This window comes from Acromyrmex echinatior, chromosome 16 (assembly GCF_024713525.1).
Source record: "Acromyrmex echinatior isolate Ae372 chromosome 16, ASM2471352v2, whole genome shotgun sequence".
NCBI classification, from domain to species: Eukaryota; Metazoa; Arthropoda; class Insecta; order Hymenoptera; family Formicidae; genus Acromyrmex; species Acromyrmex echinatior.
In genome coordinates, this window is record NC_141867.1 from 6,218,496 (window position 1) to 6,245,938 (window position 27,443).

Genomic DNA, 27,443 nt, shown 5'->3' on the forward strand with positions numbered 1-27,443 from the left:
AAAATTTTCCAACAGCGCAGTGTAAAAGTCAGAGAATAGAGGAGATGTAAAAACACATTTTTATAACTTGTTTATTATGTCAGAAGAATATAAATAATATGCTTTTAAAATATTAAATTATAATTACATTCAAAATATTAAACTTCTAAATTCATTTTGCAATTTTCTCAGTTAACAAGATATGAATTGCTGAAAATTGTCGAAAATTGGTCTTTAATAATTTTTTACTCAAATACTATCAACTTTACAGAACAATTGCGGGAGACGACAATTGTTTATTTTTTTCTTATAGAGCTCTAAGAATTTTTTTTTCAGAACTGTTTAATATCATATTTTTTCATGTTGTTAAAAATGAGAAAATGCAACTAAAAAGTTAATTAAAAATTTTTTACAAATTCGTAGACTTCTATGAGAAGAAAATAAACAATTTTCATCTCTTGCAGTTTTTCTGTAAAGTTAATAGTATTTGAATAAAAAAATTATTGAAAACCAATTTTCAGCAATTTTTACAAATTAGTATCTTGTTAGCTATTGCGAAAATTGCAAAATGGTACAGGACTTTTCTTCTCAATTTAATCCATTCTATTCGAAAGATTTATTATTCAATTTATTATTTTCCAAAACACACCCTGAATATTCTCTAAAAGAGATCTTATCAAAAATAAATTTGTAAAAATAAAATTTTAAAAGCAATTAAAATAATACTTTAGAATTTTATACAAATTTATTTTTGCTAAGATCTTCTTTAGAGAATATATATAATTAATACACATTAAACAAAATTAAATGGTTAAAATTTCAAAAACAATATTATAATGAGAGAGCATACATCACTACGCAAGGTCTTAAGATACGAAAAAATGTATAGATTTATTAAATATAAAAAGAACAATTAAATATAAATTATAAACGGTTTCAATTAGATCATCTTCAGTATAAATATAACACATAAATTAATTCAAACAAAGATGTTATCGCAATTAGATTGACAAATGCCTTAAATTGTGAGAATAGAGTCTTGTCAGTTACATTAAAAATTAACGTGACAACACTCTTTACATCGAAAGTTATATGCGGATTATATAAATTCGTTCTTTGAGAGATTATTTTCAATGTGTCCATAATTTGAAAAGAATGGCTAGGTGCTCAAACCTATAATTTCCAAATTCTAACAAATAAAAAATTTTGTTCCTCTATTATATACAATCGCTAGAAAAGGCGTAATAAATTCTTATATGTGACAATATTGCATTGAGAATTTTAGCCAAGTAATCAGATTTGTTAAAAGAAAAGATTGTCCTGATTATAGCTAATGATAACAAAATGTGTAAATAATCTCTCAAAAGACAAGTTTGTAAAATCCGCATATAACTTTCAATGTAACGAGCGTTTTTATATTAATTTTTAATGTAACTGACTATACCTTAATCTCACAATTTAAGGCATTTGTCATTCTAATTGCGATAACATCTTTGTTGAATTAATTTATTTGTTATATTTAGACTGAAGATGGTCTAATTAAGAAAACGTTTACAATTTATTTTTCTTTTTATATTTAATAAATCTATATATTGTTTTGCTCCTAAGACCTTGCATAGTGGTATATGCCCTTTATAATATTGTTTTATAGATAATTATTTTAGAAAACATATATAATTATTTTAGAGAGAGAATATACACATTGTTTTATATCTAATTAAATAATGAGTATAAAATTCGATGCTTACAAACATGAGTGGGATAATTGCATTTTACACTGTAAAAAAATTATATGTAAAATTACAACAATTATAATGAATAATTTTAGAACCCATTATTAAGATGTATCACACCTTTAAATGTATTGATATACACCTAAAGTCACAATTTACAAATAATATTATTTTTTTATATAGTAATTGTAAATAATTGACGAAAGTAAATTTACAATTAAAGTCAAATTTATAGAAATCTTTACATCTTAATTCTCCAACGAATTTCATAAAATTTTTCTTAAGTTATTGATATGTATAAAAATATAGGTAAATATTGTATTATGGTATATTCCTGTTATGTTATATGATATTACAAAAATTTGTTCATTTACATAGAAATTATAAAATATACTATTATTGTGTAATTTTCTGTCAAACATAAAAAAATATTTATACACAATTACAGATAAAAGTATTAATTTTTATCAAAAAAGCACAATTTTATATATTTCCATATATTATTTTTATACTTATTTTTCATGTAATTTTACATATTTTTCTACAGTATATGAATCGAATTGCGGTGCGTTTCTTTAAATTGTTTTGCACAGTTATGATTTACCTGTACGCGTTGCCACCTAGACTATATTGATTATTGTAGAGACCATCCTCGGGGACGTTCTCGTACATGATATTATGCGTATCGTTATTCAATGTCGCTTAAGACATGACGGCTGCGTTTTAATCCTCGTTTTGTTCCGCAATTTGAACATTTTTGGTGTTTTCGACCGGTGTAGCTTTTCGTCTGTGAATATAATTCGTAAATATGTTTTGAACAAAATGTGCATATTATCTCGAGAAACAATACTTACAGTCTAAATTAATCCGAGGAAAATTTATATGAAGATAATAACGCCAGCTCCGAATAATGATAAAACTCTAAGGATAAAGCGAACTAAACTGAATCGAAGAACTGTACATAAAATGGTCTATGTATAATTCGTATTTCAACTAATGCATTAAACGAATATTTCAGAGATACAACCTATATAAATTATATAAGGTAGAGAAAACAAGTGCGAAAAATTTCAAAAAAAAAGCTTTACAGAAAAATATATCAGATAGAAGTTATAGGGTTCAGAATAATTCATGTATTGATCTTATCAGTTTGATCTTTACATTAAGAGATATCTCATATTTTATATTAATGATATTACGACACATTTTTTAATATCTCAGGGGATTTTTAATTACAAGAACATTTATTTTATCATTTTTAATATTTTGTATTAATTACAATGTACTATCAAAAAGCAAGAAGTAAAAAAAGGTTTTTACGTGTGTTGTTTTCTTTACATAATTTTTATTCAATCATTCGTATTTTATATGATTTTAACAAACGATACAGTATCGTCATACATTTCGCGCTTTGCTTTTGGCATTTCTGGTACTTGTACAATCTTATTTTACTTGCATGATTCTTTTAAATGTAATTTATAATTATTCGTGGGATATTTTTAATATTCTAACATTATGTCTCAGTTTTTATTATTTTTTTTAATGATTTACACTTACATCCAGAGACAAGGTTGCTACGATTTAAAAAAATTGTCTTTGTTGTACGGTTAAAAATAAATTTCTGTGATTTGTGAAAAAATTGCTTTGATTTAAACATTATTTTTTTAAATCAAATAAAATTTATTTGATTTAAAGAAATTATGTTCAAATTCAAGTAATGATGTTCAAATCATGATTTCTTGGATTTGAATATAATTTCTTTAAATCAAATAAATTTTATTTGATTTTATAAAATATTGTTTAAATTAATGAAATTTTTTCATAAATAAAAGAAATTTTTTCTTTAATATAGCAAAAAAATTCTTTTAAATCGAAGCAATCTTGTCTTTATTGGGTATAAATAAAGATTGATAAAATATTCTATTGTATATTTTTTTTTATGTACAGATACATGCAAATTTTTTAAATATTGTGAAATAATTTGCACTAAATACAGCTTTGGCTGAAAGTACTTTGGCTAAATATCTTGTTATCTCTAATTAATTTAATTTTTCAGTTAATAACTTAATTTAAGATATTATTGCAAATTATTCAGTGTTTCAGAAATTCTTTTTAAGCTTACGTATAATGTCAATCGTGGCTAATGTGGCTAATAATTGTTACATATTATTTAAAATAAAAAATAAAAAATAAGTTGCAAAAATTTATTTAAAATATAAAATAGTTTCGATAAAAAATTAATACGACTTGATTAAAATAAAAAATATAAAATAGTTTCCGAAACTTATTTAAAATATTAAATAAGAAATAAGTGAGAAGTGTAGTTATTTAAAATAATGAATACTGAATAACTCTTTTACTTTTAGAATAAGACGTGAATGACGTAATTTAGTAATTCAAAAATAACAGTAAGGCTAATATCTTATTAAAAATACTGTGTACATTGCGTAGATTGTGTATATAATATAAAATTCCCAGGAAAAAATGTTTCATATATATAATTATATTATAATTATATATGCAAAATATGTTTATACATATATTTTAAATATATATATATAAAATATTTTTTACCGGGTTATTACAAACTAATAATCACTTATTATAACACAATTAAATTAAAATATTTATAAGCTGTGTGAATGCGCAACAAATCTAAGAAGTCAAGCAAAAACCGTGCAACAAAGTCTATTAATATAATTTGCATAATTAATAATTTGATTAATTCTTCATTTTCCTGCATTTTTCGTGATACGATAAAAAATTGAATGTAACTTTGAAACTGTTTGATATAAATAAAAGAAATATTTCTCTTTTCTATTAATCTCTGATTCATTCCATTGACTGTAATCATATCTTAGAGACATCGTAATAAGAAATTCAGTCCTTTTATCCACTCTGAATTTATATCACAACGTGGTGACGCGAATTGAGTGTGTTTGATATTCATTTTCAACTGATAATTGCATAATATAGATAATAGCTGTATAATACATTTTTCAAATGATATTCTCCCTCTCACGGGTACACCTTGACGTGGTGGGAGGGCTCAGTACCCAGAGGATATTTACACGAAAAAAATGATTTTTCTCAAATATCTAAAAATTTTTGTATCTATTTGAATGATAGGTCCAAATAAATTTTTATCGAGATATTGAGTAAAATTATTTTCTTCATGTAAAAATCCAACGGGGAAGCTAACGTACCCTCGTCCGCCGATTTAATGAAAGTGAACGAACCGCAGCCGGTTCGTCGCGTCGCGCGTTTGCTTCGGGAGTGTCGTTAAAGTTATCGGACTAATGGACTTTTAATAAAACCCATTCGATTGAATTCTATTTCGGCGATGAAATCATATCTACGACGTTTCGATAGGAAAACGGAACTCTCTTTGGGACGTTGCTTAAGTGGTCACGGTCACTGCAACGCTCTCACGCCAAGTGCCCGGGCACGAGGTGATGCCGGCCGCGTAATGTCACGCACTTCGTGGTGCTGTGTTTGCGCGGTTTAGCAACTACTGTTGCTGTCGGCTAATTGAGGACGCGCTCTGTCTGTCGGCCAACAGTTCGGCCCTTAGCGGTAAGAAACGATCGATCAACTCGGATTCTTCTCTGGGCCTGTATTCGATAACTCGAGTTATGCAGTCGTTATGAGCACATAACGATTGCATAACGAGTTATAGAATTCCGCCTTGGTGAGTCGTCCAAAAAGGAGTTGTATAACTCTGGTCAGGGCGCTCATTTCTCTGTCATTATCTATCAGCCTAAATCGCGTTTAATCTGACTTGGTCAGAGCCTAGCTCTAGTAGTTTTTTTAAAAAAAACTAGCTTCGTGCCGAGGGGTTGGATCCCATTCCTGAATTGTCTAGATTGTTAGACAATCGGTGATGGTACCAACTTTACCCTTATTAGAGGAGCTCGTCACGTCTACCAGTCTCTTGGAATCGCTCGAGGTACAGCACCACTTGTGTCCCACTAGAACTAGCAGTTAGGGCGTATTTCTGAGTCAATTTTAAACGTGATTTTGCGTAAAACAGAGGTGACGGACTCGATATGATCGATTTCGTCTTCTTTCGTATGGGGCTTAACCCTTGTTCGGCATTCATCGTGTGTTTCGCAAGTACTCGTCGACGTGTGGTGTTGATTCCACCGATCGAAGTAGAAATCTTATCATGGGTTTTGTAAACGTGGAGTGCCGCAGTGTCGCGCGAAAGACATTTATAAATGATTAGTCCGCGCGCGTTTATAATATATTATTCGCGAGTGTTTAACGCGAGTGTCTTGTGCGAGAGGATGCCAACCCGATTCTGAGAGGAGGAGGAGGTCTGAGAGAGGCATCAGGCATCGGCAGAGCAACCTTGTGGTAAATATCATTTTTTTGCTTATTAGAATCTTTCTTCTGTTTAGTCTTGAGTTGTTTTATTTTAATATTATAATTTAAAAATGATAATTTAAAAAAAGGATTATTTTGAAGTTTGAAATTTTGTAAGTATGTATTTTTAAGAAAATGTATAATTATTTTTATAAATATAACTGAATGATGAATTATACACACACACACACACACACACACACACACACACACACACACACACACACATATAAAATTCGATAGAAAAAATTATATACTTATTTTAAAATTTATATAATTATTTTCAAGAGAACTTTACATTTAGTAAATATTTTTAAAAATATTGGTTGATTTTTTATTTTGTTCTAATTTAGATTTTATATTCTTTTTGTTACAGAATCATCATTGCTGATATAACTCTGTCGTTGTGCGGGTTGGTGAGTTTACTGAATTTATTTTTTTTTTGAGGTAATGGAGATGTGATAATTTCTTTAATATACTATATATCCAAATGCATATATTGCATCAGTTTAATAATAATATACTGATAAATGTATGTACAGCATTTCATACATCCATTGCCTTGAAATGGATAAGTTATAATAGATTAGGATAAATTTAATCTTGAATGCCTCTTTATTCTAGAATTTATTGTGCATGCACTGTTAAATTTATAATTTTATGTTACACTCAGTTTGAATTATTTTTAGTTATTTTAAGTCGCCACTGCTCTTACTCAATATTTCTTCAATTTAACTAAAACAATAAAGTAAAACTGTTTAATTCAAAAAAATTATTAAAGGCATTTTATTAAAATTTTCTAAATTTATACGTTAATATGAATGCTTTGATACTAATTATGAATAATTCAAACTTAATTTAATACCAAGTGATGCAACCTCAAAATAATGATATAAATAGACTGATCCGATGTGATTTTTAAAAATGTTTTGCATTTTTCTGTTTACACTAAAAAATATTATGTTTTGATTCATTTGAAAGTAAAAATAAAAGATAATAAAATATTCGTATTTTTTAAATATGTGAAATGTACGAAATTAAAAAATATAAAAAATATATGAAGAGCAGAATTCCAAAATGCAAATTTTTATCCAAAATTTCATTTTTTTAGTTAGAAATGGCATAGTATTTGGTGTTGAAAGATTCATATTATAAGCTATTCTGAAATGTTCAGAAAGTATTTTTTCAATGTTAATTTATATGCTGAAAAAACTTAGACATTTCTAAATTTATTATGTTTTTTAACTAGAAACAAACATAAAGCATTTGTTTAACATTTTTAATAATTGTTTAGCAATTTTATTTAATATTTCACATCCTACTGATTGGCATTTATTATTTTCTGTAAAATGCGTAATTTTCTTGTGTATAGAGTTTCTTTCTTTCTCGTATAAAAATAAAAATTACAAATTTTGAACAAAACGCATTTTAAAAGTCTTGCTCCTCCTATATAGAAAATAAATTAGAGTAAACGGACTTGTCTATTGATATCATAATATAGAAATGTTTGTTACAGTATAGTAAAAAATTTTTCATGGATGAATGTGTATAAATATGTATGAACAAACGTAAATATTCATAAACATATATAACTTTATATTAAATATGTATATACATCCCTCTTTTCTTTTGTAAAGTTATTATACTTTTAGTGGGGAAAGATATATTAATAGTGATGTAAAAACATTAAAAATAATTAAAAGAGTAATTTTCACGCTATTTATTAAAAAAAAAATCAAAAGATATAATAATTTGAAGAAATATAAAAAATTACTTATAATTATATATAAAATTATGCATAATTGAGTATGAACAATTTTTTTATATTTTTCCAAACTTGCTTTTTTCTTAAAACAAACAATGCAAAAATTATCCCTTTAATTTTTTTTTCACATTGCTATTGTTATTTCTATTACACTAAAAAGTAATTTTATAAAAGAAATAGAAATGTATGAATATGTATGGTTATAAGTTTTTATGAATATTTATTACATATTTTATATGTATGTTTATACACTGAGAAAAAAATGGCCTAAATTAAAATAAATATTTATTTGAATATTGTCAACTAAACGTTTACTTACAATAAATAATATTCACTTAATGAAAGGAAGTGATTGTTGAATCAAATTAATGTTTTTTGTACCAAATAAATATATTTTTATATTTAATAAATATATAGTTGGTACTATTCAAATGAATATTTATTGAAATTTAGAACATTTTTTTCTCAGTGTATTAATGTATGAAAAATTTTTTACCAAGAAGTATTATTTTATTATTTTTCCTATCTATCCTATATTTAAATATTCGTTCAGGATTAAATTTGGTATATAAGTTGGTGTACAAAAAGTAATATAAATATACATATGTGTTGAATACATATTGTTTTCTAAGATATTCTTTTAATTATTTTACACTGATTTGTGTACATGTTACTAAAGAAATAAAAATATTATAATAGAACGCATACAATTTTTTGATCTCGCTTTTTTATAAAAGACATTTTACGGTTATTAATTTTTGCTATTTATCTCAATACACCGACTTTAACCTAAACTTTTATAACTTATCCATATGTAGTAACTGGATTTTGTGCCAGTTAAAGTAGTAACATGATATAAGATCCAATATACGTTTTGTCAAAAAACAGAAAAATTTTATCTTGTAATTATTTTAAAATCTCTTTCAAAATTTTGCGTCACTTAAAATACTTAATTTTGAAATGATAAATTATACAAAAATGATTCTAATAATTCATAGAATACAAAGATATATGTTTATTGATGCATACAGAAAAATATCAATCTAAGAATAATGCTAAGAAACGTGATTACTCAATTTATTTTCTTTCTCTTAAGTAACGGTTACTTTTAACAAAGAATATTTTCTTGGTAATAATCTTAAAATATACTTAGTACAAAGTTTTAGAAAAACTCGTTATTATGTACTCGAAACAAGATTTTTTTTTTTAAGAATATTATAAAATTAATCGAAAAAATGAACTTTTCGTAATGAGCATATCAATTTGTTTGAATTTAATAAACTCAATTGAAATATTAAACTTATTAGAATTCAGGATGTATTTTGAATAAATTTAATGTTTCTGAAATTACAATAGATTTACTTATATATGAACTTTTGAAATACTTGATATAAGTTATTATTTCTTGCATAGAGTAATTATTACTTGCATATTTTTCTGTGTGCTTGTGTGGGAAAATTATCCCTTTCGGATCTTGCATCATTAATTTGAATTTTTCATCTCTGCATGCTTTGAGATGAGATTCAGCGATGAATTGTTCGAGTCGTTAAAAATACGTACATAGGCCTTGAATTTTATAAAAGATGATAATCGATTTAGTATTTTTCATTTTTAAAACTTTCATTTTTGTTGTTTATATTATGTAAAATTTTTATTAATAAATTTAAATTTCTAATTTTATAATATTTGAGATTCTTGAAATCAAAACATTATTGACATAAAGATTTTTTAAAATTTATATTTATTTTAGTCGAATATTTATATTTTTCATCTTAATAGAATTATTATGATTATTATTATTAATAATTTCATTAAGATACGAAATATATAATTTATGTTAATATTTAATTAATTTCATTAATATAATAGCTTTTCGCGACGCGTTCGTGTTTCGCGCATCAAAAGCGTAAAATCTTACGCTTATTGCCGGCAATGTTAGTCGGCAGCAAAAAGGAGTATTTCTCCTTATTGTATATTTCTGGCATACGAAGTCAGAATATTGGCCAGCAATGAAAGGTGAGTTCATTCTGGCCAGAAGAAAGAAGAGGATCTGTTATTGATTGGTGTATAACACCAATTTGCTTTTAAAGGGTGTTATGTAAAAATAAACTAAATTCGGGAGGGTAACTTGCTCGCAAATTGCGAGTTCTTATATTTTTTAATTATTTTTTATTTAAAATACAAAAATAATCGACGAATAACAGAGGTAATAATCAAGTGCTGATAATCAGATGCAATTTTATAAAGCAATTTTTTTAATTTATAAAACTTGCGCTTGATTATCCACGCGACTTTCATTAGTTAGCCTTGTTATTTGTTATCTTTTTTTGTATTTTAAAGATGAAAAATATGTTTTGTTATTATTATGTATTGCTCATTTATTTAATATGATCGCGATTAGGTTATTCCGCTAAATTTATCGGTCGCGATAGGACATGGTTAGAAGAAACGCGGCATTAATTGTTGCGTTCAACGGAGAATGACTACATTAATTCATTAATTCAATAATAATTAGGTAGGAACACGAGTGGAGATAGGATACACGAGTAGGCACGAATAAATAAAAATATGGGAAGGAACTATATAGGAACAATAAGTACGGATAGGTAGGGATAAACACAAAATAATATTAGGTGTTGGAATTAATTCGTAGCGTTTTACAAGTGATGGGAAGTACTTTCATTAATGTATTTTTTAATGCTCATGTGAAATAAATAACATTCTTTCATTAAAAAACGCTACGAATTAATTCCAACACCTAATAATAAATTATTATGAATAAAATTAAACTCTTAAATAAATTTCACGATCGGGTAATTAAATTTTATTTTAAAAAAGAATGAGAATAAAGAAGAATTATAATAAAATTAAAAGATATAATAAATCTAACTAATAAACTAGATGATAGGGATACATAGACATCATATTATGTACATACTTGATAATTGAAAAAGAGGGATTAAAAATTAAAAAATTAATTTTAAATTTTATTTAATTATATCAGAATCCCGTTCCAATTATCAAATATGAAAATAAATCAATTTAATTTCAAATTTTATTAAATTTTTTCAGCTCCTTTGTTAAATTAAACTTTTTTATAAAATTCTATACACCCACACATTATGTATCGCGTTAACATTGTAACTAATTTTATTGTAAATAAATGTATGCATAATAGTACTATGTATGCAATTTAAATGTAACATTTAAATGTAAACTATGTCCAAGCTATCATAAATGCTATCATATTTTTGTAATTTGCACAATGATTACTAATAAATTATTGAATCGTTTATATTCATACTGAATATATCTATTTAATACAGATTGCATTTATCTTGTCGTGGTAAATGAAATTTATTGTTGCTTTATTGATGTAAATTATACGAAATTGACAAAACATGTGATAACAAATATTGTTTATTGATTTAACGAGTTTGTTAAATAATTAATTTTAAAGCTTTTCTTTAAAATTTTTTCTTCTAAATTATTTTTCAAAATTTTTGCAACATTTGATCCAACGTGTTACGTTCGTAACAAGAAGAAAGAATCAGCACATTACGGGAATCAGCGGAAAAGGAAAATTTTTCGATAGCGAAGATTGCATACAAACCGAAGCGAAAACCAGAATGCCTTTGATACGCCGTTGTGCAAAGCCGCCTTTCTCGCGGATGTACAGACATTCTATTTACATTTATATCCACCCTCCAGATTGGATGGGGGTTTGAGGATGTCACAGTATTTCGGAATGAAGAGGGACGAGGGTGTATCCATAGGGCCGAATCTGTGGAATACGAGGATATATCCAGACACTGAAATTTTCGCTTCGATGCTTTCAACAATAACGCGTCGTACATCTTCCAGGGAACGACGAGCAATATTTCAAGCGACTGCAGGTTACGTACATATATACACGTACACGAACACTCACCAACTCTTGAGACACACGCATGCGAGGACGAGGAGAAAACCGGCTCCTGCATGTTGGCACTTGGAACACACCTTCCTAACGCGATCCGTTCGCGTGCGTGCACACGCGATAGTGACGATACACGAGTTTTCGTGAAATTTGCCGCACACTCATATTATATTATCGTCACGGCGACGCGTGGATATAATATTGATGTTTACGTGGAATAGATATTACATGACTGGATTTGTGTCATCAAGTTATTTGCATTAATCTTTAAGTAAGCACATGATTTAAAGATACGCAGGTTGATAGACGGGATACTCAAAATATCACAAAACAATTTTTTTTTATTTTATAATTAATTTTATATAATAAAAATAATGAAGACTTTAAGACTTCTGGGCATCTAGGCGATACTTTTTTATTTTCCTTATCTGGAATAAGATTTAAAAGAAAACTATACTTAGAGTCCCGTGGCTCTATACCTACTCACTTAAAGGGTTAAGGGCAAATTATCGCTAACAGTTTATCTCATCAAGTTCAAAAACATGATACAATGCAACTTTGCTGCATGCCATTCTCGAGAACTCTGTCGTCTTTCTAAGCTGTCGCGATATGCTAGTATCTTTAACTGCCTGCCTGCACGCATCTATGCGTCCATAATGCGAGAGAGCTTGTACATGCAACCACGATGAGGGGATCGTTTAAGATAAGAGATCTGCTAATTCCGCGGAAGGGAAGTACGATGACAGGCACCCGCACCGTTTTGCGAAAATGCGAGTGTCGATCGTAAACCCGATCGACGATTTTAGTGCGCGGCTTTTCTCTCGGTAAGAGGCGACCGGCAAGGGTCGCGCTAGAAGGGATTATTGGAGATTACTTCTGAACTCCCCGTCCGATTGTCAATACACGTTTTCCGTTCCACGGTAACGCCACGATAACCCTTAATAAATGTCCCTGAGCCGAAAAATCGGGCTGCGGGAGCAAAGAAACGCACCAATGAAGGGATCAGAGCGCCGAGATATATTGCGCCCGCGTAAATCCTCAATAAACCGTTACCAAGCCTGGCAATAAAACGAAACAGCGCCGTCACGTCGCAGCAATTATTGTTGCGCCAACGTCTGCGACATTCTATAGTCTTTGATCCGCAGCGCATTCAACGTAGTGTATCACTTGTATAAATGCGCCGTTATGCCTACGATAATGATACTACCTGGGGGCGATTATACGCTAGGAACGACCGCTTTGTTAAACGCAGCATTAGGTAAACTTTCATGTAAAGAAATTCACGTAAAAGTTAAGGGTCCTCTACATAGAAGTCGTCGACTACATAGAGGTCGTGGAATTTCAAGTCGTAGGAAACCAATCACAATCAAATATAAGGAGAATACTCGATTAGAATTGATCAGTTTCCTACGACTTAAGACTCCACGACCGTCTATGATTTCTATGTAGAAGACTCTACTCTCCTTCTATGACTCTGTTGTAAGATGTACACGTATTAATAGCTAAACAATTATTACGGATCGGGCGTACACGAAATTCCGCAACAGTGACCGTAAGACATAAACTTAAGCCGACGAGCTAATCAGGATATTGCTTTAGGTCTAATCAAATCTTATGGATAAGTTTATTGTTATTTTTATTTTCGTTAGAGTATATAGATCTAAAGCAGTATTCTGATTGGCTCATTGGCTTAAGGTTACTGTTATAGAAATTTTGTCTGTGGCAGCCCTTGCGCAAAGAGTCCACGCCTCTAATTCACTTAACGATTAAGTAATTAACTCTCCGTCTGCAATCTGAGATTTTTATGACACAAGTGAAATTTTACTTTTTAATTTCTCTGAAATAAAGTAGAGCTGAGTTTTCCCTCCTAAAGTATCTTGTTAAAAAATTATTTGATAACAGAAATATTGAAATATAACCCTGAATTTTTTCAAATTTTTTTTTAAAGCCTACAGCGAAAAAATAAATTATAGACAGAGGGAATAAATATATGGCTGAAGCTAGAACTTACTTTAATACACATGCATTACAGTCAATTAAAACAATTGAGTTTTCCGAGATATTTCTTACGAATGATTGCGGTATCGAAGAAATAACGTATGCGGAGCGATAACAAACTATTGCCTTGCAGAACAAGCTTGAAAAGAAGAGAGAAAACAATATTACTGTCGCTAGGGATTATTAAAATCTTGTTCTACGATACCGATACAAACTATGCGTGTCTGGAAGCAACAAGGGCGAGCATTATCGCAAGCGCGGAGAATGGCGGAACCGGTAAATTTATATTGCCGGCGAATGCAAAAAGGTTTTATTAGCTTTTTACGCGCGGATGGGTTATGTCTTGCGCCACCTCTCGTCGTTAATCTTTGGAGTTTCGTGAGGATAGCGAGCAGACAAGCAGGGGCGAGCTTGCAATGTACGTCGGCACGCGACGAGCCCGCCTATCTGGCCCATGTTTCAGTTGGCACGCTCTTTTCTTTTTCGCTCGTCTCGAGTGGAAAAAAAAGAAAAGACAAAGAGAGAGAGGGGGGGGAGGAGGGGAGAAGCGTTACGATAAAGTCTCCCTAAATAATTGCGACCGACCTCTCGACTCCGCGCGGCTAATACGCCTGCCCGTCGGTGCCAAATTGCAAACTTCGGATGGCTGGACTTGCTATCGAGTCCAGCTGATTGTGAGTGTAAGCTTCCTTATAAAATGCGAGGGTCGTTGTCCGCCGTTTCTACCTCTTCTTCTTGTTCTTCTTCGTGATCCTTGGAGAACACAGTCTTTGTTGTACTACTATATACGTAACTCAAGCGTAATCCGCACGATTGAACGAGGAGTGAGTTACACGAGTTAACGTTAAATTAACGTCTTCCAAGAACTTCTAGGCTCGCTTTGTTTGCGGCCGAGCTTTACAAGGCACGGCCGTTAAGTAAGAGTTTAATGTCGTGATGGGAATCAAGCCGTTCCGACCGACGGAAGGAAAGCACGCGGAAGAGACGCAATTGCGACCGAAGGGCAGGCTAAGTGCTTTTAACGACAAAAAAGCAAAACAGTCCATCCAGTGTAAAAGCCGCGATGTTATCGGCGGTGGTTGCGCAACGCGAAGGTAGAAAGGTCGAGCATGAATATGCAACTAGTCTCAGCTGTTAAACGCCGCTGTTACTCACGCTGCTTCTTGATGAATCCAGTGGCATTCGTCATCGTGTTTTCATTTAAGCATTGCAATTTGTTTAAGAAAAAAAATTTAATTAAATAAAAGCGAATTATATAAATATAAATATAAATATAATTTCAAATTTCGCGAAATTGTAACATATCACCACAAGAAATTAATGCAACTTTCATGACTCAATCATCAATTTTTTAATACACACGAGGGATTCGTGTATTTCTTTTTTTAATACTAAGAGCACCTGGCTAAATAATGGTCTCCATTTTTTCTCTAAAAAAATTTGGACACCCTGTTGACTTTTTCATTTGTGTATTATGTTCTTCGTCGAGAGCGCCTCTGAAATTTGCTTTGAGTCATAAATGATCCATCATAGGTAGAGTGAATTTTCTATTTCCTTTTTCTATTGAGAATTTTTATCTTTTTCTTTATTTTCAATTAATTTTCGTTTATATTGCAGATTTCGTTAACTATAAAAAAATTGTGATTTAAATGATAATTATGTACTAAAATATCGAACTATCGTCATCATATTTGTGTTGTGTGGATATTATAAATAATACGGAAAAAATGTTCTTTCTAATTAATTGTTAGTTTTAGTAACTCAATATCAATAAAACGTATTGTTTAAAATGAATTACTTAAAATTTATACACATGAAATATCTTTTATAGGTTACTGTATATAAACCAACTTTTTGGATAACCGACACTTGAATTTTTCTATCTTTTGTAGTTTGAAGTGTAATTTGAACTGTTAACTTCAAAGTATAAAACATATTTTTCTTTAAATTATTCGTGTTTAAGAGTTTCAAACCTTAATATGAAAAAGTGCATTTCTCTCATTTTCCAATGATTAATTATGATCTATATACAATTTTTATTTTCTAAAGATGTTGAAATATATAAGAATCACTTAATAATTTGTATATGCTTGTAAAAGTAATTTATAATTAACGAAAATTAACGAAAATTAATCTGGGACACGACGTGAGTAGTACTGTAGTGAAGGATTGGAAAATCATCGTATGTACTAAAAGTTAATTACAAATTTTATACTGTCCATTATTCGAAACTTGAATCTGTCAAATTGGAATGTTTTATCCGATAATTCTGTTCATCGTAAAAAAAATAAAAGAAATTTCCTTTTTTTCGTATTTATCGTCGCAATTATCGCCCACCGTGCGAAACGGATACATGTCGAATCTATCTCGGTAGAATTTCAATCGGCATTTTTGTCGATACGGAGAACGTTAATTAAACCGTCGCGCCGCATCGAAATTCCGTGGAATTTGAGCGATATGCCGTCGAGCGATACGAGCAGCGCTCAAGTGCTAATCGCACAGCACATCGGCGCGTACTGGAAGCTACACGCGGCGGCATCTGCGCATACATCAGGCTCGGCTTGACACGACGCTCGCGGATCGCGGTGTTCGATTTTCAGGACAGGAATTTGTAAATATTGCGTGTATGCGCGAGCGGTGGGTGCCGTCAACATGGTCCCGCATAAACACAGCTACGTCATCCGCACGACTCGCAGCCGGCGAGCCCGTTTGTTCCCATTAACGATTGAAGTTGGCCCGATCGCGACAGATGGGTGCGACGTGACCGTACACCGGCAGCCGCATTCCGCGAAATCCATGAAATATTTAACCGCATTATTGATTCCCTACGTGGTCCACGAGAGTGCTCCTCGTCGTAAATTCATTAGCCGCGAAGTTCGCTGTTGGCCCGAACACGCGAACCCCGACCCACGTGTTCCCCGACAATTATCGAATTTCTGCGATATATCTTTGCGCTCCTGTACGTGCGTCGTTGGAGAGAAAAGTATTCTTGTCGGGTAACGTTGTGCTATGTTTGTAGCAATCTAAAATAAAGCGATAATTAATTTTAGACGGAGATTCCAACGCCACTCGATTATAACGATCGACCTCGTCGCTCTCGAAAAGCATTTGAACGTCAATTTCTTTATAGAGTTTTGACCTGAATAACAGTACTAATATATCGAAGTTTTTTTCGCTCTTCGCAGTCACGAGATTGTACGATGTGAACTTTATTTGCAACAAATTATTTACAACGTTGTAGCATTTACAACGCGAACGCGATTTCCAACAAATTATTTATTTATTTATATCGTGTCTGAAAAGAACACGTGAAGGAAACCATCATTTGATCCTTTTCCCTTGATTTCGTGATTACTTGCGGTAATCAATGAATCCAACCCAGAATCCAAGGAGGCAGAATAAAGGAGGATAGCGGGTCACGAAAAGGAACGAAAACGAGAGAGATAGAATAGGATGAGTGTACTGTGTAGGGCAATGGTAGGAAGCCCCACTCGCAGGACACACATAAAATATCAGCCGGAAGATTACCATCGTCCTGCCCTTCCCCTCGCCGGTTTCCCCGCATCCGCTTTCTGCCGTGGCAGTTTTTACCGAGAATATATGCACCAACCGGCGCTTTGTTATTTTCCCCCTTTTTTTTCGCCGCTTCTCCTTTCTCCTCGCGCGCCCTTCGGACGCGACCAACCAACGACCCTTTTCCCACCTAGGTATACCTCTTGACCCCGCTTGTGCCGCTCCTCCCAACCGTTTCCACTTATTCCTGCATGATTTTGCTTCCGGTCACGAGTGGTGGCTGTAACTTACGTACTTGTAACTTACGTACAATGGCGCGGAATTATCAATGAGCTTTGCGGCCGCGAGCTTATCGTCGCGGCCGCGCACAATCAACGCTACATCACTTGATTTTGCTGCTGCACTGAACTCCACCACCCGTTAATTTTTTTACCGTCGCAAGAAAGAATGTCTCGCTACACGTTACACGTACGCTCAAGTAATTTATTGCGTAGCGTGTTTCCTATCATTGTATCTGTTAGTTAGCTTTGGGACAAATGCAGTGTGCGCCACGAGGCGTTCGTTCATTTACAAAGCTGCGCGTATGCGAGGAATAATTGAAGTATAATGAAAGTTGTCGACAATCCTCACTTGAATCAGTAAAAAATTTCGTGCGATCGTAGCATCGAGCGTTCTATATTTCACAAAAATAGTATATGGCTGAAATATTCCCTATGAGAAATGTATACTTATAATTTTATAAAACAAAAAAACTATTTACGTATATTTCTTTTTTCGGTCATAAATTTTACTTATTCAACACATGTATTATTATCTTTTAAATAAAGCAAATATTCTATAAATTTTGCAATTTCTCAAATCGAGAGAGGATCGAGATATTCTATAGAATTCAAGGAAGTAAGCGCGCCAATGTAATGCCAGGTATCTACTCCTTTTTCAATTTTTCCAAAAGTAAGGAGGGGTAACGAGATGGAAACGTCGATACACATCGTAACTTTTTGGCCGCGATAATACTTGGCTGTCTATTCCCCACCTGTCTGGGGTAGGTATCGATTGACCCGTTCCTTCCCTTTTCAATCCTTTCGCTTCTCTTTCCAGCTACTCTACTCCATCTGGCTCGTGATTGACGTTTCATAATTCAGTTGCGCTGCTTGATACGACATGCGAAGAGTCGCCCACTGGACCCAGGACTAGGATTAGAGGCTGGGCGAGTTGCGAATGCCCTTTCGTAATTCATACATATTTCTTCGGCTTGCGCCACAGTGATATCGTCGTCGAACGAGAAAAAGACACACACACACACACACACACACACACACACACACACACATACAGAGAGAGAAAGAGAGAGAGAGAGAACGCAAAATGAAATTTATCACGATCAAAGGGATAAACGTAGGAAGGGTGAAAGAGGGATGGACTTTCGCTACTCTGCAAATCAAGCGCTAACGCGGTAAGCGGATTTATTTCTGCATTCGACAAACGTATCGTCGCCGCGCATTCTTCGCCCGAGGAATACTTTATTCGATTCGGCCGTCGTATTTTCTCGCGACCTGGCCCCGGGAGAAGAACGCAAACTCTTCGTTTGTAACGCGCGGTCCAATTGTCGTTCCGGATAATTCCTTCGACCGTCGGAAAGTGGTTATTACGTTGTCCACAGAAATGGAACGGTAAGATAGAACCAACTATGGCGTCTTTGTGCTGGTAGAACGTGGTAGAACGGAAAGAGGAAGAAAGGGGAGGATGCTAGATCTTTTTGGTCAAGCCCCAGGCTTGCTGTCTCTCAAAAGAGCTCTCAGCCCACGTTCTGTCCCTTCCGTTTCTCCTGGCGACCGCCATTCAGCGTCGTGCTACCTACGAAGTCAACCCTCCTCCGGCTGCCCTAGCGTAGGGCTTTTACTACTTTCATTACTTTTTATCGTCACTCGGTTCAAGAGCCCGTGCGTCCATTTTTTAATTCGCCATGGATCGAGCGGCATGGTACTCTCTCGCTGTAGAGACTATATTAAGCTCGTAATTCTTACAAAGTGAAATCTAAGAGAGCACCGTTAGAGCACCTTGGTAACCGGCTTTTCCCGGACGTGTGTACTTTACGATGATTAGCACGAAGCGGCGGTAGGGCCATGTGCATTAATCTCATGCCACGCCACCGGTGAGGATCGTCCCGGACGACTCGGTGCTGTTGAAGCTTTAATCCAGTTAGTCGGAATTTTTTACGGTGGTTACCACACAAAAATGTAATTTACCGTAGCGTATACGAAATTGTCACCGTGTATGTATTGCGAAACTTTGAATTTTCTTGAATTTAATTTTTTAGAAAATAACTTGCTAACGTAATCGATTTACTTGACTTAAATTTGCTTCGTTCGCACGAACGTTTCTGCACCCGATGTACCACGCGCGAAAAACGTTTATAAGGAAGATCGATGGATCGATCGATTTCCCATTTTCTTCGCACGCTATCGAGATGGAAACTCTACCATGGAACGGAGTCGCGCACTATTCATCGAATTATCGCGGATGCGATAGAGACCTCCCGTTGACGTGAAATTACGTTACGTGTCTTAAGTAACTCGAGATACTTGCTTGTTTAGATTAATTGAGCGCAGGCACAATCGATTGATTACGCTTCAGCTTATTTCACGGCTGCTCGAAATGCGGCAGAATAAACCGCCGGTATTATTGGGTGTAGGCAGGTTCTAGCGGGCGTTAACGTGTCAAGGCACCTTAAATGCATGGTCACCGATCGAGGCGTTTTCATCGGCCGTAGTCGTAACGGTGCTCGACAACAATACAAATCGAATCGGAGCGAGCTCGAATGCCGTGTAGACGATACCGTACGAGAACGAGACGCGAGGCATTCCAATAAGTGGATTGACTCCTGCAAGCTCCGTATCCACCCTTACCTTTCGATATCTCTAGACGCAATGGAGCATGCAGCGAGGGATCAAGAGAACTTTAGGCAAAAAAATCCGCCATATAATATGTTTACAATCGGATTAACTTTTAGAGGAATCACCAAAATATTTTAACTTAATCGTATACACGATATTTTTAACAGACTATTTAATCACATTGAATTAATTGCATTTCAATCGCTTGCTCAATATTCTTGCAACAGTTGCGAAGCTACTTTTTCTGCTGAATGATATATAGTTTCATAACAGTATACAACAAATAATAAAATTTTAAGTAAAATAATACATATATGATTGTAATTTAATAATTACAAATCCAATATTAGTCTTATATAAGAAAAGATTTAATTTAAATATTATATCAAGCGCAAAAGACAAATTGATGAAAATATATAGCTAAAGCAAGTGTTCACACTATGATGTTATTTATGTCGTAATAGCAACGTTAGCAAATAAATATAAATCTTAGTGTAGTCTACGCCATTGCATCAAGGTACAGCTTCACACCATCCTCTTTACACGATAAAAAGCAGAGTGATAGGCCGAATCCCGAATTCTGCAGTATTCCGTTCTCCACCGGAGGAGCTCCATCGCTCAGGCTTTGCGCGCCACGACGACCTTATTAGACAACCCCGATTTGTGTCCTCTGGCGAATGCTCGGTATTTCCGAGTGGGTCGAGAATTTGCCTCTCAAAGTACGACGCTTTGCCGTTGCTGGGCGACGTCGAACATACTCGTACGTAAGGAATCGTGTCGACTCGAATGATCTTACGAGCGGACGGTTTCCATGCCTGAGATAGATCACTCGAGTAATCTGAATTGCAAACCTCGAGCGTAACATCCGTAATCGGGACGATATTACAAAATTGACAAGATGAGGAGGTGCGGGCAATTACCGCGGATATTACGTAACACGTATCACCCGCCGCTCGCGTGTTCGTTCTGACGAATTGCTTTCCGTTTCTTTCCACGCGCGAAACCGCGAAACGCGCGTGCGAGTTTCCATTAAACAACCGCGCGAAACGTCATCAATAATTTTAGCTATTCGCACGCGGAAGATCCAACGTTCCGTGACCGAAATTCAATCGCGCGAATGAGGCGGAAGTTTATTACGGTAAATTCGTTCTTTCCCGTTTCGACGAAGCCGAATACAATTTCCGACGTGGTGCTGCAGATCGCCAGCGCAACACTGCGTCGCATCGGTTTCGTCGCGTTCTCAGTAAGTTTGTCAATAAAATATTCACATTATCGTACGAGCCACAGTTGGCTGACAAGCTGGACTTCATTATTTTCAATACAATGTATGTATATAAGACTTTAAATTTTCTGTTAACTCTATTCCTTATTCGCGTGTTCTTCGCTCCACCGATTTTTCTGCTCTCGTGCATCGAATTAGCAAAGAGATTCGACATGTAAACTATAGAGAAACGACAGAGAGAAAATAAGTTAATGTAAGATACACAGTAAAAAACATTTTGTATTTAATAGGAAACAGTCCACTGAAATTCTTATTAAAATTTTGTGTTGAATTTTTAACATATCCGAGTTTTAATTTAACATAATATGATTGTGTTATTTGAATGTTTTGAATTAAAATTTAACAATTCTCAATATTAAAATAACACAATTTGTAGGTAAGTAAACAAATGACATAAAAATAATATAATATATTTTAAAACATAAATTCTAAGAATAAATGAATAAAATGTGTGTGTTGATTTAATATATTATAAATGTTAATTTCATTGAAGAAATATATTCTGTACAACTATAGTTACATATTAAAAAGGTACAGATATTTTGTGTTATTTTCTCTTTGTAAATATCTGTTAAATGTATATATTACATATGTTTAATATTATATCATGTCAGAGGCATCATCTAAACTAGAAATGTAAAAATAGCATCTAATTTCAGTTAAATTTAATATTATAAATGTGTCAATTTAATATGAAATTTGTTTTTAAATCGTGTCAAAGTATTACGCTTCTTGTGTTAATTTTTTACATAATATTTGTGTTACTTTCTGACATATTCATCTTATATTAAATTAACACAAAAATTTGAGTGGACCGTTTGGGACATGTAAAATATGTTAAATTTAATACAAATTTTTTTACTGTATATTAAAAACAATTTTCGTATAAAATATATTCTACCCTTATGTCGTACTTTTATATGAATTGATTATTCGCACATTTTTAATCGATACAACAATCTTAAATTACTAGATCGAAGTTAATATTACAATAAATAGAAATGTTTGATATTTCTGCTATAAATGCCTACTTTTCTTAATAATTAGATTAGATAATTAAGTACTTCTATTTATAATACTTGCAGTTCTGTATCGAAATATTTACATCTCCTCTTATCTTGTGTTACAAAAGCGTTGTTAGCAACGGGATTATTTAATTACATATATTTATAACTTACGAAAAAAAATATTCCATCAGCAAAAACAATTTATTTCAAAATAACAGTATGAAATAACGGTGAATTTATTTATTATTATCAAATTAGTGCCGTGATTTTCGGTTTGTAGCATGTTCGTTATTTCGCAGCAAAAAAAATAGAAGCAACGTTTATGAGAGTTAATTGGATTGTGTGGACTCTGTATCTTTTCATTAGCGTTTACCAGGGCCTTGTCCCTCATCAATCTCACCGACACGTACAACAGACCTCTTTCACCAGAATGAAATGCACACGCTGCAACGTGTAATGTGGTTTCGAACTATTCCCGTGGTTTTGGCCGTTGAACAACAAAACCGATGGGACTCCCAGAATGTTTCGATACTATTCTCTGTCTGTCCGTTCATCACAAACTCTTATAATTAATTACGCCAGGCTTGTATGTACATACGTTACCTTCTTCCATTTGCTACAATTTTGCCTCATTCCCCGCGTCGAAACGCAAATGTAACAATTTTTAGCCGGCTGGAGTTATAATTATTATAGAATGGCAAATAGTTACAGCGAGAGTTCTGTTATAGGAATGATTTTAACAATCGCAGCGCTTTTTGTTCATGTGCTGCCGAAGACAAAGCCGGCGTCATATAAAAAAAAGATTTCCATTAACGACGTATTTCTTCTCCCATTGTTCCGCTTTGCGATTGCCTCGGACTCACCAAGGTTTTAATTAAAAGTTTCTCATTACTGCCGTTGTTTGGAGGCAAACCTGTCGCCGGGCTTTAAGTCTCAAACATTAACGAAGCCTGTTTACGATACCGCTTGCTCGGCAAAATAATTCTTTTACATACAGTGAAACGTTTCATATGTTGTTGAAATTCCTACATCAGTAGCGTTCTAATAATTGTACTGACTCTTTATAGTATTGTTTCGCAACGAACTCGCGAGAGCAACGGCGCGAGAGGATTAAACACAAAAACTCGGTTTCGAAGCGCACAAAGACTGGTGGTGAAATTTAAAAAGCAAAAAAAAAAATAAAGGGCAGCTAGATATATCGCAACTGAATTCTGTTACAAGTTTTTTTCCAAACCGTTCATACTCGCTGACATATTCGATTTGCATACAGACCGAGCGAATTATTGCCTGCTCGCTGGAATAGAAACGGTATCGCGTACACGGGATCGTTGGTAGATTGGGTTCATTAGCCGGTGGACATCAATTTTTCCAGTAATCAGTAATAAAGCCTGGCTTTAAACGAGCTGCCAGCGCAAACGGTTCGCAAGGCCTGAGGGGAAAACGGTCGACGGTCGGTCTGTTAAATGAAACAAAGCCGTTACAACGAATGGCTATTCACCCTCTGTACCCGCGAGCGAACCGGGATGAACAGGCGGGGAGCAGAGGATGGGCATCCGCACCAAACGGAAGAGGATGAGTGCGGAAAAAGTTAGTGTGAGAGAGAAGCAGAGAGACAGGGGGTGAAAAAGAAGAGGAGAGAAAGAGAGAGAGGGTAAAAAAGAACAGGAGAGAGAGAGAGAGAGAGAGAGAGAACGGTGGCGAGTGGTTGGTAAATTAAAATTGTTTCCCGATTCGGAATGGAAACATTTCGTGGCTGCTCCGGCTGCTGCGGGAGTTTCTTCGTTTTCCGTTACCGCGGCACATCACGCTCGTCGCTGAACGATAGCGCTTTCGAGAAACAGATGTACGCGTAAATTTAAAGCTTGAATAATTCTAAATGGGCAAGTTAATTGTTTGCTTTCGTAAGCACTAATCAGTTTCTATCGTATCCGATGATATTTCAAGTCTAGTATCAACGATACATACACTGACATCGTATATGATTTTTTTATAATAAATAATAAGAGTATTTGTAAAGTTGAACATTATCAGATATCTTTATTAATAATAAATAATATATAATTATTAAGAAACATTGAATAAGGAGATTCGACATTTATTTTGTAATGTAAACTTTGTTGTGCATTTAAATTCGAATGAATTTGCTTTTTTAAATTTTCAATTTAAGATTTAAGCTTATAATAAATACTGAGATCGTCTTGATAATTTTTATCGTGAAACATACCAGCACCTAATTTGTACGAGAGAAATTTGTTATTAAAATTATAGTTCTGTGATACTCTATATAAGTTTTAGTACAAGATGCAGTTGAAGTCTTTCTCCTATCACACAAAAGTTTAGTAGCTCGAGGGGACAGAGCAGAAGGAGATAGAAGAAAAGTACTTTGAGATATGCGAAGCGAAATCAAACTTGAATACCGTGTAGCATACACTTAAAGTATATACTTACTAAACGGATGAATTTCACAAACTACTTATACATACAGCGTGCATAGTTATGAAATATGTTCTACATTTGATTTAAATGAAAATTCTACAGTGTTGATATATTTAATCGCAAATTTATATATAGAATAGCGTCAAAGATTTATGCATAATTAAAAATCTGTTTTAAAATCACCACTTTTGTAAGAACTGATACATGCACGATTACTATTACGACACATATAAGAAGCTATTTTCAGTGATGGCAACGTATCGAATTGAATAGAGCAGCGAAATCAGCGTAAAATAAGTTAACAGAGCAATTGAGGAAGTCTCTCTTTCTCTCTTTTTCTGCATTCTGTCGCGTTTTCTCTTTCTCTCACATTTTCGTTTTCCCCGCGCGGTCCAATCACTCCCTTTTCCTTCCTACTCTTCCGCCGGAAAGTTTCACGGGCGCTCGACCGAGGCCGGATCGCTCGCGGTTTTTGTAGAAACAGCCTCGGTATTTCTCCTCGAGCGAAATTAACGATCGCAGAACACCGGAGCGCACCTTCGCAGGGATAAAGCGCGGGGTTTACGGTTTGCATGTACAACACACTCGCGTAAGTGTATACGGGTCTCTCTTTCTCCCCGCCGTTGTCTTCCTTTTCCGGTTATGTAGTCTAGTTGCACACTTTCATCGGGAATCTAAGTGCGTAACTTCCCTTCTTTCTTTTGGTCTGTATATGTAGGAAAAATAAATGGATGCGTCTCGGCACATGTACGAATAGTTACTGTTATTATTATCCACTTTGTGAACTATCGCGAAATAAAATCTAAACTTGAAGAAACTGAATACTTTTAGACTTTAGAGTGTACTCTATTCACGGAAGAGTATAGTCATCTAAAAGCTGTCATTCAGCAAATGTTTAGATCAAGAAGAAACTGACATAGAGACGATGTTGCTGGCTTGGTAAGCGAGTTGTTTGCCAACAAGTTCGTTAGCAAAAGTCTCAAAGGGCTAAAGCATAGAAATACGGTCTTTTCGAGGGTATATACTTCAAGATTTAGATGCGCCCAGTACTCGCGTTTCCGAATGTAGTTATTTCAAAAGACCGTGGGATATACGAGTTATATAAGCAAAACGTGACGTCTCTTTGGTAGGAATAAGATTAAGATATCTGTGTCGCAGTGGTATAGAAAGGGGGAAATAAATATATTCTCTCTTGAATACTGGAAGAAGTCAATCGCTCAAGGACACTCCTTTAAGAAACGCGAATACTAGTAACTCTCAAAACTGGCTGGAAGCCATCTACAATGTCTACAACGATCAGTACCTTCTTTATACGTGAAAATATTGGCAGTGGCTTGTCTTTACCTCTCCCATGTAAAAACGGTACTGTACAATGACTTACCTGAAACAGAGAAAGAGATCATTGGCTAGATCACAATTATTAATAATAATTAAATGAATTTATGATGGTGCAATTAGTAAATCGTTACGAGCGTTACAATTATAAGCATCGTAAATTCATCATAAGTTCTCATAAATTATAGTACGTTTGAGAAATATTTTTACTTATCATACCATACACATATTATAAAAATATAACGTGTAATAGAAGCTGGCGCAATATTATTCTATAATAATGTACATTTTATCGCGTTAAAAGTAATATATGACTTATGCAATTTGCGTAAATAGATATATTATGGGTGCCAGCAATGGCTGTTAACTATAACTACAGACATTAATCAACGTTGCCGTGCAAACAAAGCTCGGAAAAACACGGAATCGTTGGCCGGGTAGGAATTTTCAAAACGATACTTATAAGCCGCTTATCTCCAAGTCCAACCTTGCTATGAAACGACGTTAGGCACCGTCTACGAAGCGTTGTCTCCCCGTCGTCACAAAGCGGGTTTACATATTCATGACCGTAGTGGCGACAGCAAGGTATATTAATACCTCCTGCATCTCATCCAGGTCTCCTTCCACATGTCTCTGTCTTTCTACTTTTCATTTCGTTATCAATCCTACGTACACTAAATTTTTTTTAAATCAAATAAATCATTCCGCACGAGCATTAATTAGCTAATTAAATGAATTAGCTATTTAAACGAAACTTTCTTTTTCGAATTTCTGTGGCAACTCAACTGACCAAGAACTCACGAGTTACAAATTAGTGCCACTGAATTCCATTTTCTTCCCTTCGTTCACGGTCTACTCTGTCATCTTTTGAAGTACACTGACCGGAATGACGAGCCTCGTTCATTGAAACTCGCAAAGGAAAAGACTTTTTATGTTACTAATTAGAATAGTAGCGCATATTCATTCATAGAAATAATAATTTTACACGCGGGAGTCGTGCACCATTTCTGGATGTGACTTCGTGAAAGAAATAATGATTCTCGGCTATAAAATTTTTTTTTACGTTATTAGCCGACAACATAAAGACATTTCTGCCGTTCGTCGTACGCAGCCGCGAGTTTTCTTTCCCTCGTTATCGTGGCGCGAGGTATTCACGTAGAAAAATTGTATGTAACGAATCGTGACGGCCGGCCGATCTCGTTTCCGATCACGTT

At 33.8% G+C, this 27,443-nt stretch overlaps 2 protein-coding genes and 1 long non-coding RNA gene across 6 annotated transcripts in view; 1 reads left to right on the forward strand and 2 right to left on the reverse strand.

Annotated features, from left to right (window-relative positions):
- Positions 1 to 16,059, forward strand: LOC147907094 (uncharacterized). Its single transcript, XR_015547744.1, has 2 exons — positions 1 to 6,071; positions 6,457 to 16,059. It is a non-coding gene; the product is annotated as an uncharacterized LOC147907094 (long non-coding RNA).
- Positions 1 to 27,443, reverse strand: part of bru3 (CUGBP Elav-like family member bruno 3) — a 467,269-nt gene that overhangs the window by 405,827 nt on the left and 33,999 nt on the right. The window lies entirely within an intron of this gene.
- LOC105153220 (CUGBP Elav-like family member 3) overlaps positions 1 to 27,443 on the reverse strand; it is a 448,428-nt gene that overhangs the window by 214,562 nt on the left and 206,423 nt on the right. The window contains exon 3 of one of the 3 annotated variants that reach the window (XM_087414568.1): positions 6,511 to 26,275. The exons of the other annotated variants lie outside the window; for them this stretch is intronic. Coding sequence (XP_087270694.1) covers positions 26,126 to 26,275 — 150 coding nt within the window. The 3' untranslated portion in view covers positions 6,511 to 26,125. Of the gene's footprint in view, positions 1 to 6,510; positions 26,276 to 27,443 lie in introns of those variants that run through there. 3 annotated transcript variants of the gene reach the window in all.